Source organism: Phodopus roborovskii, unplaced genomic scaffold (genome assembly GCF_943737965.1).
Source record: "Phodopus roborovskii unplaced genomic scaffold, PHOROB, whole genome shotgun sequence".
NCBI classification, from domain to species: domain Eukaryota; kingdom Metazoa; phylum Chordata; class Mammalia; order Rodentia; family Cricetidae; genus Phodopus; species Phodopus roborovskii.
The window spans coordinates 34,920,989-34,933,344 of NW_026126480.1; the positions used below are offsets into that span (position 1 = coordinate 34,920,989).

Below are 12,356 nucleotides of genomic sequence, written 5' to 3' on the forward strand. Positions count from 1 at the left end.
ATTTCCTGAAGCCAATGGCACCCACAGAGAGACAAGCAGCCAGTTGTAGTCTGTTTACAAATTTTATTACATTACAAATAGCACCAAGCCCTCTGGGCTGCCCTAACAGACTGGACACCCCCCATTTCTAGACCCCGATCTCCTCCCTGGGTTGCCCATGTAGTGTCTGGGAGCTGGGACATATCCCAGGGCTTCCTCCTCAGGCCTGGACCTGGTGAGGGCTTCTGCCTGGGCACCTCCTGGAGTGGGCCCATGGCCAGCTGTGGCGCACTGCGGCTGGGTGAGCAATAGCTCCTCAGACAAGTACGCTGGACACAGGGACCCGAGTAGAACGGCCTCGCTGAGGAACCACAATCCGGTCATCTGAGGGCCCCGTCTCATGCAACAGACCTGTGGGGAAGGGGTCAGAGCCAAGGCCAGTCAGATAAAAGCCAGCAAGGGGGCAGGGGACAAACAGGCAGGGCAGCATAGACGGCCTGCTGATACATTTTAAGACAGACTCGAAGCTGAGTGGGATGATACTGGGAAGCTGATACTCTGACCCTGGCGGGTGGCAAGGGCCTGGGTGGATGGGATAGTCTGAGTGGAGGGACATCTGTGGAGTAAGAGATGTGGGGTGCATATGTGTGAGCCATCAGACAGACTGACAGGCGGTACTGTGGATGTGGGCTGACAGTGGCCCTCACTGACCCTGCATGTGGAGTTGAGCCCGCCGGCGGTCATCCTCAATGAACATGGCAGTGCCCAGGAAGGCCGCACCACCCAGTGCACCAACAAAAGCACAGAGCATGAGTGAGAACTGCAGGGCCCGGAACTCGGACAAGAAGGAAGCGGGCCAGCTTCGTCGGAGGCGGTCAGAAATCTGCTAGGACAAAAAGAGTCAGAGCCAGGAACTGGGAGACCTGAACACCTAGAAAGATGAATGTTTGAGCCACAGGGTAAGACCCACAGCCCCACAGGTAAAACCTTTACCCAAGTTCCTTCCCAACCACCAGAGGCGCTAAGGGGTAAAGTACCACAGGTGGCTATTGCTTCAGTAGGCCAGACTACCCCACCCACCTAGGCTCCTATCACTGGCCACCAGCCACCTGCCAGGGCAGGGAGAACCAGGTCCCGATACCACGGCATCCCAGCCACGGATAGTACTCACTAGACCAATGAGGTAAGGGCTCCCAGCGTCACCTAGCAAATGGGATAGCACGATCTGGAAGGCCTCAGCAGTAGAGCGTCGAGTCGGGATCACCACATACTGGGGGAAAAGGGGAACTCAGAAGAGGTCCCAGAGAAACCAAGGCCAGAATTCAGATCAAGTGTCATTTCCTGACCCCGATATCTCTGCTCCCTTCAGCCTCTGCCCAGCTACTCACCAGTAGGATGTCAGCCACGATAGCCCAGTTCATGGACAACAGGGTCTCCCCAATAAAGATAAAAATCTGGATGGCGGAAGTGGGAGGGAATCACATGACCAGGCTTATCCATTAACTCCCTCACTTAGGCCCCCTCACACCCTGTAAGGCAGGTGCTAGCCTCAGTAACACCACTTTACACCTGAGGAAACAGCGAGGCCATGCTGCTTTGCCAGCAGCACTCAGCTGAAAAGGCCCAGGGCTGAGATTTGAAAGGAGGCATTCCACCTCCAGTCTGCCCTGACTGTGGACATGGAGTTAGCTGCTGGCGGCCATCCTCAGTGGACATGGTGGTGCCCAGGAAGGCCATACCATCCCTCCTGCCCCCATGCAGATACCCACGATAGCCCACCACTCACGTAGGTGGCCACGATGCTACCTCGGGCACAGGCCAGGGACAGGAAGAGGAAAGGTGCGGAGCCCAGGAGGCCAGCAGCACAGACCAGGGGGTCAGCCCGAGGATTGAAGCGGCGAAGGCGGCGGCTGATCTCCACACCCAGGCCCACACCCAGGACTCCAGTCAGGCACGTGATGAGTCCAAAGATGAGACTAGGGTTGAGCCCAAAGATGAGACTCCCTCCCTGGCATATTCTACTGTAGGGGCATGGGAGCTCCTCCCTCTCTGTGAGGCCCTGTGACCCGGCGAGGACAGCCCACCCCAACTGCCCTCATACCCAAATGCATCCAGCACAGAACCCCAGAGCTGACATGTGACCTTATCACTGGCTGTCAGAACCAGAAACTGACACTCCAAGAGCGGAGGTAACTGGTAGAGTCAGAACTCCCCTTATGTCCCCCACGCAGTCTCCCTGCCCAGCCCCTCCCATGTACCTGTCAGAGGAAGAACATGAATCTCCAGGGAGACAGGGCAAGGTCTCTCCCAGAACAACACGGGAGCGCAGCAGGAACGCTGGGGCCCAGAGAGCCAGGGAGCCAGTGACAAAGGCCACGGCAGTGAAGCCAAGGGAAGACAGGACGAAACTGGGGCTGCAGACATTGGGAGGAAGTCAGACCCATGGGTGTGTCCCCTCCTCCCTCCCTGGCTTACTTTACTGTCAGAAGTTAGATGTGACCTATGCCTGTATCTCAGGCATACGCCACAAGCAGGCAGCAATGCCTGGGTCTTGCCCTGAATGTGGCCTCCTGGCAGGACACAAAATGTGGCCTGTTAAAAAGACCCAGCCCCTATCAAGGCCTGAGATGTGGAAGGGTGGGGAAAACTCACTTTCGTGCCAGCGCCTTCAGATCTGCCCACCATGAGGTGGGGCTCAGGGGTGATGAGCCTGAGTGGCACTCCACAGCTCCTCTTGGGGGCTCTTGTACCACCAGGAACAGCAGCAGGACAGCCACAACCCCCAGACCTGGTGTCACCTGGAGAAAGCGCAAGCTTTGGGGTACAGGGCAGGGGTATACTAAACCTCTGGGGCCACAGAGCAAGGAGGTCAGACAGCCTAGCTCCCCACGTCTTAAACTCCATAAGGGCTGCTTCAGAGACATAGGGACCGGGACGTGAGAAGGTTTGCTACTGGGGACACCCTATTTTCACAGGCCTACATTTGCTTCTTTGGTAACAGCACTCTGATTTTGTTTCAGGGACCCCCCACCCAAATTTCCCTTACTCCACTCCACATGGTTCAAACTGGCTCTAAGGCCTAACCTAAGGCCTTCCTTCCACAACTGATTGATTACATAATGGGCATGTGACCCACGTTCATCTAATCAGACACCATTTCATGACTATTGTTCAAGGATCTGAGGTACCCAGGTTGCTTAGTTGAAAGACAATCACTTGGGACTCCTAAACAAAGTTACCATGGGGGGAAGAAAACGTGAGTGGATCCAGTGATGGCATGGAAGTCCTGGGTCAGATTCACTTGGCATTAGGAAAGCTAACCTTGCCCCTTTCCAGGGCTTACAGCTTTGTATCTGCAATAGAGACTGTTGGCTCCCTACTGAGGACCAGACTTGCAGTGGGCTCCGCTCAGTACACTGAGCACTGCCCCAAACAGGGATGTGTGTGAGGCCAGCGAGCTGGCTTAGTGAGTAAAGGGTCTTGCAGCCAAACCGCACAATTCAATCTCCAGGACCTTCAGGTAAAGGAGAAAACCAGCTTCCCAAAGTTGACCTCTGACTCCCACGGTCAGGCATACATGCCCACACACACACACACACACACACACACACACACACACTTTTTTTTTTTTTTTTTTTTTTTTACACAGAGTTAAAAATGGGAATTTATCTTTAGATCAGAAAGGGAGATGTTCCCCAAACAATAACCAGACTCACCCGCAAAGCCCAGTGCCAGTCTCCAGCCACATCCTTTACTTTGGAGCCTGCAATGTAACCTAGACCACTGTGGGAAGACAAAGGGGAAAGAGGGTCCGTGTGGTCAGTCAGACACCCCACCAAGCCCTTGCCCCACATCAGGCCCACGGCCTACTCACCTGCCCACAGGAATGGCAAAGTAGAAGACGCTAAGCATCCGACTCCGCTGGTCTGCCACGAAGAGGTCGGCGATCAGGGTGGGCGCAATGGTGGAGTAACTGGCCTCCCCGACCCCCACCAGGCCCCGGGTCAGGAGGAGCAGCCAGAAGCGCTGGGAAAGGAGACATGGGGGAAGTGGCATCCCACCCTGGAGCCAGGCTCCCAGGGGACCTCTCCAGCTAGTGCCGGAGGGACAGCAGGGACAGTGAGAGAATCACACAGACCTGGCTGGAATCCTGGTTCCACTTACTAGCTGTGACTTTGAGAAAATAACTTAACCTCTCTGAGCCTCAGTTTCCTCATCTGTAAAAGGGGAACAACAACAGTTTGTTCGCATCCATACTGTGAGGGCTTTGCACTCAGCAGGTGCAAAATAAATCTTGGGTTTCTATTTTTCCCTCCCACCTAAGAGGCCCACATGGTGACTAAGGATCTTAACTGGGGGGTTGTCTGCTTACCAAAGGCACCTGGAGCTAAGGCCAGGGCACATGACCACCTGAGGGCACTGGGGCCCGGGGCTGAGGACAGCGGGTAGGGGAAGATTTCAACTACACAGAAAGCATCTGCCAGGGAACTGGGAGGGAAGCATGTGGCATCATGTGTTTTAGAGCTTTTGGGAGGAAGCTCCCCAGAGATCTGGCAAGAATGGGGCCAGGAGGAGGACCACATGAAGCAACCAGGAGAACCCTTGTCAACAGAGCCAACAGAGTGGCGGGGGCAGAAGCTGAAGGTGGGTGACTGAGAGTGCAGGCCACGTGACAGCCGCCCTGGCTGCTCTCTCACCCACACTAGCGCCAGGCTTATGAGGAAGCCCCATACCAGGAAGGGAGAGGACCATGGGCATCTGCACAGAGATCAGTGGTGAAGAAAAAACGGAGTGTTTAGGCATTCAGTGGGAGTTAGGGGATGAGCAAAGTGATGAGTAGAAGAAAACTCTAGAAGAAAAGTGAACAGGATAGGGCGGCTGGTTAACTCAGGCAATGAAAGGGTATAAGATGGCAGAGACCATGGAAACTATAGAGCTTCCCCCACTCAATCCAAAATGACTCCAAAGAACAACAGCAAATATTGATGGGGAGTGGGGAGAAAGTTCAGGGCCTCACCTCTCTGGGGATGAAGGATGACCCCAGTGTCACCAGGGACCAGAAGGCAATGCCCCCGCACATGAGGTACTTTCGATTGTACCTGTCACCCAGGTAGCCAAACACTGGTGCCAACACCATGTAACTGGAGATGAACACTGGGGGCAAGCAGAGAGTCACAGCCTGGTCAGGTCCCTCGATGCCCCAGCCCTGCCTCCACTCCTATTCCAGTTGGGGAGCAGGGTACAGAAATGCCTACAGAGATTCCCCACCCTTCTCTTCCCTGATAAAACTCCATCCCCATCCCAATCCTGTAGCCCATCAGGGCTGGGAGGATGACCCAGGCCCCTCTTCACAACTTTCCAATACTTCCTTTATAGAATGGGTCATCCCACTGATAGGTCCCTTCCTTCTACCCAGCCTAAAACAAAATCCACATTGTATACCACACTCACCATTTCCTATCTAATTCTTTCCCTCCTCTGCACCTTCTCATTAGGGTTCAGCACTTAGTGTCCTCTCTACCTAGAATATTTCCATATCCCTGAGCGTCACAAAATTCAACTGCATCAAATTCCAACTCAGACACTTACCCAGACTATCATATGTCCTAACCCCATTCCCCTTTCTTTTTGGGGGAGAGGGCAGGGAAGTGGGGAAAAGGTCTCACTATGTACACAGGCTGCCCTGAGCTCACGGGAGTTCTCCAGCCTTTGCCTCTCAAGTGCTCAGATTAAAGGAGTCACACCTGCTCCTCGCTTTCTTTCACATAACACTTATCCATCTGAAATTATCCCGCTTTAATTAACCTCCTCAGGCACAGGAGGATGTCAGCTTCTGTGTGGGCCATGACCGTGGGTCTTTTATTTAATTTACAGCACAAAACAGGTGTTCAATTCACATGTGTCGAGTGAGAAAAGGGATAAATGAAACCATCTAGGAAGATTTGCTTCTTCTCTAACCCTGACCTAAGACCTCATTCTCATTTCTCCACACTCAAGTACCTCCAGTTCCTCTTTGGCTTGGAGTAGGGAAACAAACACTTCAACACCAGGTTTCAAATTCCAGCTCACCTATCTGCCTGTGACCCTGGGCAAATCCTAACTCTTCTCAAAAGTCTGAGTTTGCTTGGGAAAATACAGGAAACTCCGTCTACTCCTCGTACAAAGCAGGGAGAACAACACTATTCCTCAGGCAATGGAAGGAAAAGAAGGCAAGAATGCCTTGCCAAAATTCTATCAGAGCTACTACCACTTCTAAGTTGTACCACTAGGGCTTGGTACATAGCAGGTTCTTGGAAAGGAAGGAAATGAAGCCACCACCACCCCCTAGCAGCCCCAAGTACTCTTGCTATTATTTGATGATGCCTAGTACCTGCCACACAGGGCATTTCTTAGTCCTCAGGCTTGTCCAAAGAACTAGCCTATTTTATTACTAGCTTCATTCTACCGACTGGAAAAACGAGGCTTAGAGAGAATGAGTGTGTTGCCTACCATCACATAGTAAGTAGCTGGCTCCCTCAGTAATGTGATGTTCCAGCTCAACTGTACACCCTTAGAGCAGTCAAAGCCAACCTCTGAGAGTTCTGGCCAACAAGCCCTTTCTAGGCAAACCTGCATGTATATAGGCCCAGTTGCAGCAGCAAAAGGTGAGTGGCTGTGTGATCAGGTCCCTCACTCACCAGTCTGAATGAGGCCAGAACTACTATCTCCAATGCTGAAGAACTGCTCGATGTCTGGAAGAACGCCTGGAAAGAAAGAAAGAAAGAAAGAAGGAAGGAAGGAAGGAAGGAAGGAAGGAAGGAAGGAAGGAAGGAAGGAAGGAAAGAAAAAAAAAAAAAACCTCAGAATGAGCACGGAGAAGAGGTCTCAACCTGGAGAACTGCTCCCTTGCTCATGCCCCTTCTTCCGAATGGCAGTGCCTACCAGCCACGGTGAAGCGGTCCATGTAGTTCAGGAGGTTGATGTAACACAGCACCGCCACTATGAGGGTCGAATGGCCCTGAGACAAACCAGTAATGCGCTGCAGGCCCTCACGGTCCGGGATCTCGGGCTCCCCGGACTTGGGATTCCCCATGGGCCCTGGCAATCCCGGATGGCCAGGCGCTGGTCCGTCATCTGGGTCATCAGCTTGGCTGAGGAACGGCGCTGTATCGGACCCAGCCATGGTACCAGGAGAACGCAACCGCCCACGCTCCGGTCCCACCTCTGACAGAAAGAGGTTGGCGAAAGGACGGCGAGGAGAGTTTCCCACAGCCGGCTAGGAGCGTGCTCCAATGCACAGAGCACGACTGGGAAAAGCCCTGGGTTTCGTCATTCCCTCTGGTTCCAACAGAGAGGACGCGTGAGATACAGGTGACGTTGGGGACAGGAGCAGAAAGACGAGGACCCAGTCGCCCTTCCCTTGCTGATGTTCTCCTCACCCCGGGAATGAGTGCGCCACACTCGCTGTTGCTCAGTCCCGGCGTTGCACCACGGCCGCCGCCATGTTGCCCCAAAGTAGGTCATGTGACACCGGAGCCCGACCGGAGAGTCACCCGGTGCAAAGATTGAGCACGTGACCTGTCACCGACTACGGAAGCCTCCAAGGCTTTTTGGACTCCTGCACACAGCCAAGCACCATAGCAACCTGACGCTTGGTCCCACATCCACCAGCAGTCCCTAAGGGCCCTCGCAAGTTGGCAAAGTCGAGCGCCTTAGATGGAATGCCCATTTATCCAATTTCTTGTCATCACACAAGATAGTGGATCACAAAGGGTTGGAAATAATATAGATACTAGCGAGAAGTTTCCACTTTCTTCTTCGGTGACTGGCTGATGGCTTCATTGCTCAGTAATTGTTGGAAGAATAACCGGGGCAGCTGCCTCTTTTAATTTCCCAACCGTGAGTTCTGACTGTGGACACTTAGATTCCTATAGAGTCGGGCGTGGTGGCGCACGCCTTTAGTCCCAGGAGGCAAAGGCAAACCTGATCTACATAGCGAGTTCCAGGACAGCCGAAGCTACAGAGTGAGACCCTGCCTCAAACAAAAGATTCCTGTAGACTAGAAGGAAGACGCACCAGCTATGGCCACAGAGTTTTCCTCCAGCAACCGAGACTGTAGTCCTCGCGCCCTCTGGTGTCTGCAGGGCAGGGTCTCAGAACCAAAGAACTGCCGCAGGTTTTCGTTTTTCCAACAGGCAGTGATGACATATTCCTTGGATTCCAGTACTTGGGCAGCAAAAGCAGGCGGGTCTCTGAATTGGAGGCCAACCTGGTCTACAGAGCAAGTTCTATGACAGCCAGAGCTACACAGAGAAACCTTGCATCGGAAACAAACAAGCAAGCAAAACAAAAGCCAATACCACTGGGTGTGGTGGCTCAATCCTTTGATCCCAGCACCCGAAACAGAGACTTCTTTTTCCTTCTAGTTTTTAGGTTTTTTTTTTTTTTTTTTTTTTTTCTTCTTCTTCTTCTTCCAAGGTTTCTCTATGTAGCCCTGACTGTCCTAGAACTCACTGTTTAGACCAGACTGGCCTCAAACTCAGAGATCCACCTGCCTTTGCCTCTCTAGTGCTGGGATTAAAGGTGTGGGCTGCCACCCCCAGATGGCTTGTTTTTCTTAATATACATACATTCTGAATACAAATTACTCTAATCCTTTGATAATACTGCTTTTCAATCCGAATTCCAGAACTGGAGATGTAGCTCAGTTGACAGCATATTTGCCTAACATGGCTAAGGCCCTGGGTTCAATTCTCCAGCATCTCATAAGTCAGGCCAGCGGCAGGAGGCAGAGGGAGGATTGGAAGTTCAAAATAGCCCTAAATATATAGCAATAATAAGTTCAAGGTGAGCTTTTGGTACATAAGACCCAGTCTCAAAAAATTAAAAATGAAGTTTGAGTGTTTGAGGGCTGTACTATATTGAGAGTCATAAGCCAGCTTGGAATAGATGATGATGGTGTGATGGTGATGATGATGGTGCTAAAGAGAGAGAAAAAAGCTCAAAATACTTAAGAGCCAACAAGATGGCTCAGAGGATAAAATACTTGCTGCCATGGCTGACAACCTGAGTTCCATCGCTATGACTCAAATGAAAGGAGAATGGACTACCACAAGCTGTCCTCTGTCTCATATGTGTAGCATGACATGCACACAAAATAAAAACGTAATAAAAAATTAAAAAGTTAAATAAGAGGTTGAAATAATAGGCTGCACACTGTATTACTCAGTTTACATGAAAATCTGGTGACTGGAGACATACCTATGGTCCCACATGCTCAGGAGGCTGAGGCAGTAGATCAAGTGACCCCAGGAATTTGAAGCCATTTGGGCTATCTAATGAGTCTCTGTCTCAAAATATCAATATTAAACTCATATTTGCATTTGAGAAAAGCTAACTAACAATCAATGGCAGATAGACTGAAGAGGGTTAGGAGGGAAGCAGTAGCCTATGTTACTATACTGAAGACAGGGCATGGGATGAACGGGGACAGAAAGACACTGATCTGAGAACTGAGACAATGAAGATAGAAACTAAGTAGAAGGTAGCCTGGGCTATATGTCAAACCTCATTGCTGGGTAGTAGTGGTGCATGCCTTTAATCCCATCAGGCAGGCAGATCTGTGTGAATTCGAGGCTAGTCTAGTCTACAGAGCAAGTTCCAGAGCAGCCAGGGTTACACAAAGAAACCCGGTCTTGAAAAACAAAAAATACACAAAACAAAACCCATCAGAGGGATAGGGGTCAATCATGGAGTAGATAATGAAGATGAAGCAAGTACCAAGGGTGAAGCTTGCAAAAGCTAGGGGTGCGCCTCAATGGTAAGGCATGCTGAAGACCCTAGGTCCCATCCTAAGCACCACAAAACATGAAGCCAGCCTGAGTTGGGGCCTGATTACCATCCTCAGCACAAAAGGGAGCAGGAGTGACACATTATTTCTGTGATGGGTAGGAGTGGGTTTTTCTGAGACATGAAATTTATTCCTTCAGTAAACTTTTAGGAGGAAACACCTGTGTGTGAGATCATGAACACTGGGCTAAATATTGTTTGCTGAGCACTTACAAACCTATGAGAAAGCAAGAAACAGATAATCAAATAGAAGTAGAGGAAGGTATAGCCCTGTTTCATGCTAAGGTGGGACATAAAAATGATATGGCCATGACTGGGTTTGTGGTGGTGCACACCTTTAATCCCATCACTCAGAGGGAGAGGCAGGAGGATCTCTGAGAGTTCAAGGCCAACCTGGTCTACAAAGCAGATGCCAGGACAGCCAGGACTGTTACACAGAGAAACTCTGTCTTGAAACACACACACACACACACACACACACACACACACACACACACACTAGTGTGGCCAGCTCTTCAGGAGCTTTAAGAAAAACTAACCTCTGAGTTAGAGAGGATAGCAGAAGTTGGGGAGATTGGAGATTGTAAAGGTACATAAGAAAAGGCAAAATAACCAGTGTGGTAGCACACATCTACAATCCCAGCCCTGGGAGGCAGAGGCAAAAAGATCTTGAGTTGGAAGATAGCCTGGGTTACATAGAAAAATTCTGTCAAGAGTGGTATGGGGTTATCTCAAATATTTCTAACTTCTGGTATTTAAGGACTGGGTACCAAGGCAAGCATACATTGAATATCTCATTGTCAAGTGTGGTTAGCAGAACTGCATCCTCTGACTGCTCATCAGAAATAGGTATCCCAAGCTCCTCCTCAGAGCTTCTGGTCTAGAGCATATGCTCCAGTGCAAGCCCCACCCTCCGTTTTATTTACGAGTATGAGTGTTTTACCCATTGTGTGTGTGCCTGGTACCCTCAGGAGTCTGAAGAGGGTATGGAATCTTTGGAACTGGTTGAAAGCCACCATGAGGGTGCCAGGAACGGAACCTGAGTACTATGCAAGAGCTACAAGTGTTCTTTACCACTGGATAATCTCTTGAGCTCCCTACCCACTTCCTTTTTTACTAGGTCACTCTGGCTGGCCTGGAACTTGACATATAGAACAGGCTGGCCTTGAGCTCATAGAGATCCTCCTGCCTCAGCCTCCTGAGTGCCATGAATGAAGATGTGTGCCACCACACCTGGCCCTTCATTTTTTAAAAAATGGTTTCTTTTTGTTTCTGTGTGTGCATGCCTGTGTAAGCATATGTCACATCTGTACAAGTGCCTGGAGAATCCAAAGGTGAGTTTCAGATAGTTGTGAGCTGCCCGATGTGGGTGCTGAGAACTGAACTCTGTTCCTCTACAAGAGCAGCAAGTACTCTTCACCACCGAGCCATCCTCTCCAGCATTTTACTGGGATCCCAGGACACTTTGATTGCACACTCAAGTGTGCCAATCTCCAGAATTCAGTCCCAGGCCAGGGCCACTTGTATCTACCTCTGGCTCTGCCGTGGGTGGCTGTGGGGCCTGTGGCAGGTTAATTTCATTTAGCTTTAGTTTCTCTGTAAAACTTGTTTCACAGAGTTGCTCTGACATTGAGTAAATGTTCGTTAAAGTTACAAGGCATAGTCTTTGTTAAGTACAAGGGGTAATGGGAGGAAAACTGGGCCTTCTAACAATTACTACAGAGTCAACGGTATTGGATGAGCAATCCTACAGAACTCAAGCTGGGGATTGAGCCTAAAGCCAGGGAAGCACACAACTGTTGACCTATGTAAGTCTTCAGCCCAGTTTTTGTTTTATTTTTGAGACAGGGTTTCAGTGTGCTGGTCTTTAACTCTAGTCCAGGCAGGCCCTAAGCTTCCTAACACCCTGCCTCAGCTTAATGAGATACTGGGATTATAGGTCTGTGCCACCAGACCCAGCAGGTGCATATTTATGCCCATTCCATTTCTGCAACTAAACATCTGTGGAAACTAGCCCATTGCCCAAGAAGAACCACTATAATGCTGTTTGCGACAGCTACATCTTGAGCTGTTGTATTCGCAATAGCTACATTCTTGGGCTGCTAAGAGTGAGTAAATCTTAAGTAAATGATTTCAGGCAGTTATTTCAGTGCTGTGGGAACCCTAAGGTATGGCTTGGAGACCAACACATGGGCTGCCCTATCTCGCTCTGCTCCCACTGAGTTCCTGTTCTGAAAGGCTGTGTTCATGAACAGCACTCTATCTCCAGTTGGCAGGAAGGAAGGAAGTAGAGGGGCACACTGGAACTTGATATATAGAACAGGCTGGCCCTGGAAGGGCAGCCCTTTCTACTTCCATCCCAGGAGGCTGGATTACACCTAGCTAGTGTCCTTCTAACACAACATAGTTACACCACGTCCTTTGGGGAGCAGTGAGAAAGAGCCTATGAGTACTGGCATAAATATTTTCCCATACATAAGAATTTAGGTAGGGTCTTGGTGTATATCCCAGGCAGGCCTCAAATTCACAAACCTCCTGTCTCTCAAGTA

General features: G+C 50.4%; 2 protein-coding genes across 3 annotated transcripts in view; one reads left to right on the plus strand and one right to left on the minus strand.

Annotated features, from left to right (window-relative positions):
* Positions 1–12,356, plus strand: part of Sbk1 (SH3 domain binding kinase 1) — a 253,873-nt gene that overhangs the window by 126,542 nt on the left and 114,975 nt on the right. The gene's annotated exons all lie outside the window — the stretch shown is intronic.
* On the minus strand, positions 72–7,496 carry Spns1 (SPNS lysolipid transporter 1, lysophospholipid). Of its 2 annotated transcripts, XM_051192931.1 has the most exons (12): positions 6,901–7,494; positions 6,657–6,722; positions 4,997–5,133; positions 3,854–4,005; positions 3,696–3,762; positions 2,632–2,777; positions 2,238–2,393; positions 1,766–1,955; positions 1,368–1,433; positions 1,151–1,249; positions 691–862; positions 238–390 (listed from the first exon to the last, which is right to left on the minus strand). In XM_051192931.1, the coding sequence occupies exons 1-12, from the start codon at positions 7,139–7,141 to the stop codon at positions 296–298; spliced, it is 1,587 nt and encodes a 528-aa protein (XP_051048888.1). In that variant the 5' UTR covers positions 7,142–7,494; the 3' UTR covers positions 238–295. The 2 variants fall into 2 exon arrangements, with proteins under 2 accessions (XP_051048887.1, XP_051048888.1); XM_051192930.1 differs by lacking the exon at positions 691–862 and having other exon boundaries at positions 72–390; positions 6,901–7,496.

Excerpts from the sequence above, each read along its gene's own strand:
- Spns1 (XM_051192930.1), bottom strand. The coding sequence starts at position 7,141 with ATGGCTGGGTCCGATACAGCGCCGTTCCTCAGCCAAGCTGATGACCCA. Across the intron at positions 6,723-6,900 it reads GGACCGCTTCACCGTGGCTG|GCGTTCTTCCAGACATCGAG; the intron begins GTAGGCACTGCC and ends CTTTCTTTCCAG. Across the intron at positions 3,763-3,853 it reads TTTGCCATTCCTGTGGGCAG|TGGTCTAGGTTACATTGCAG; the intron begins GTGAGTAGGCCG and ends GTCTTCCCACAG.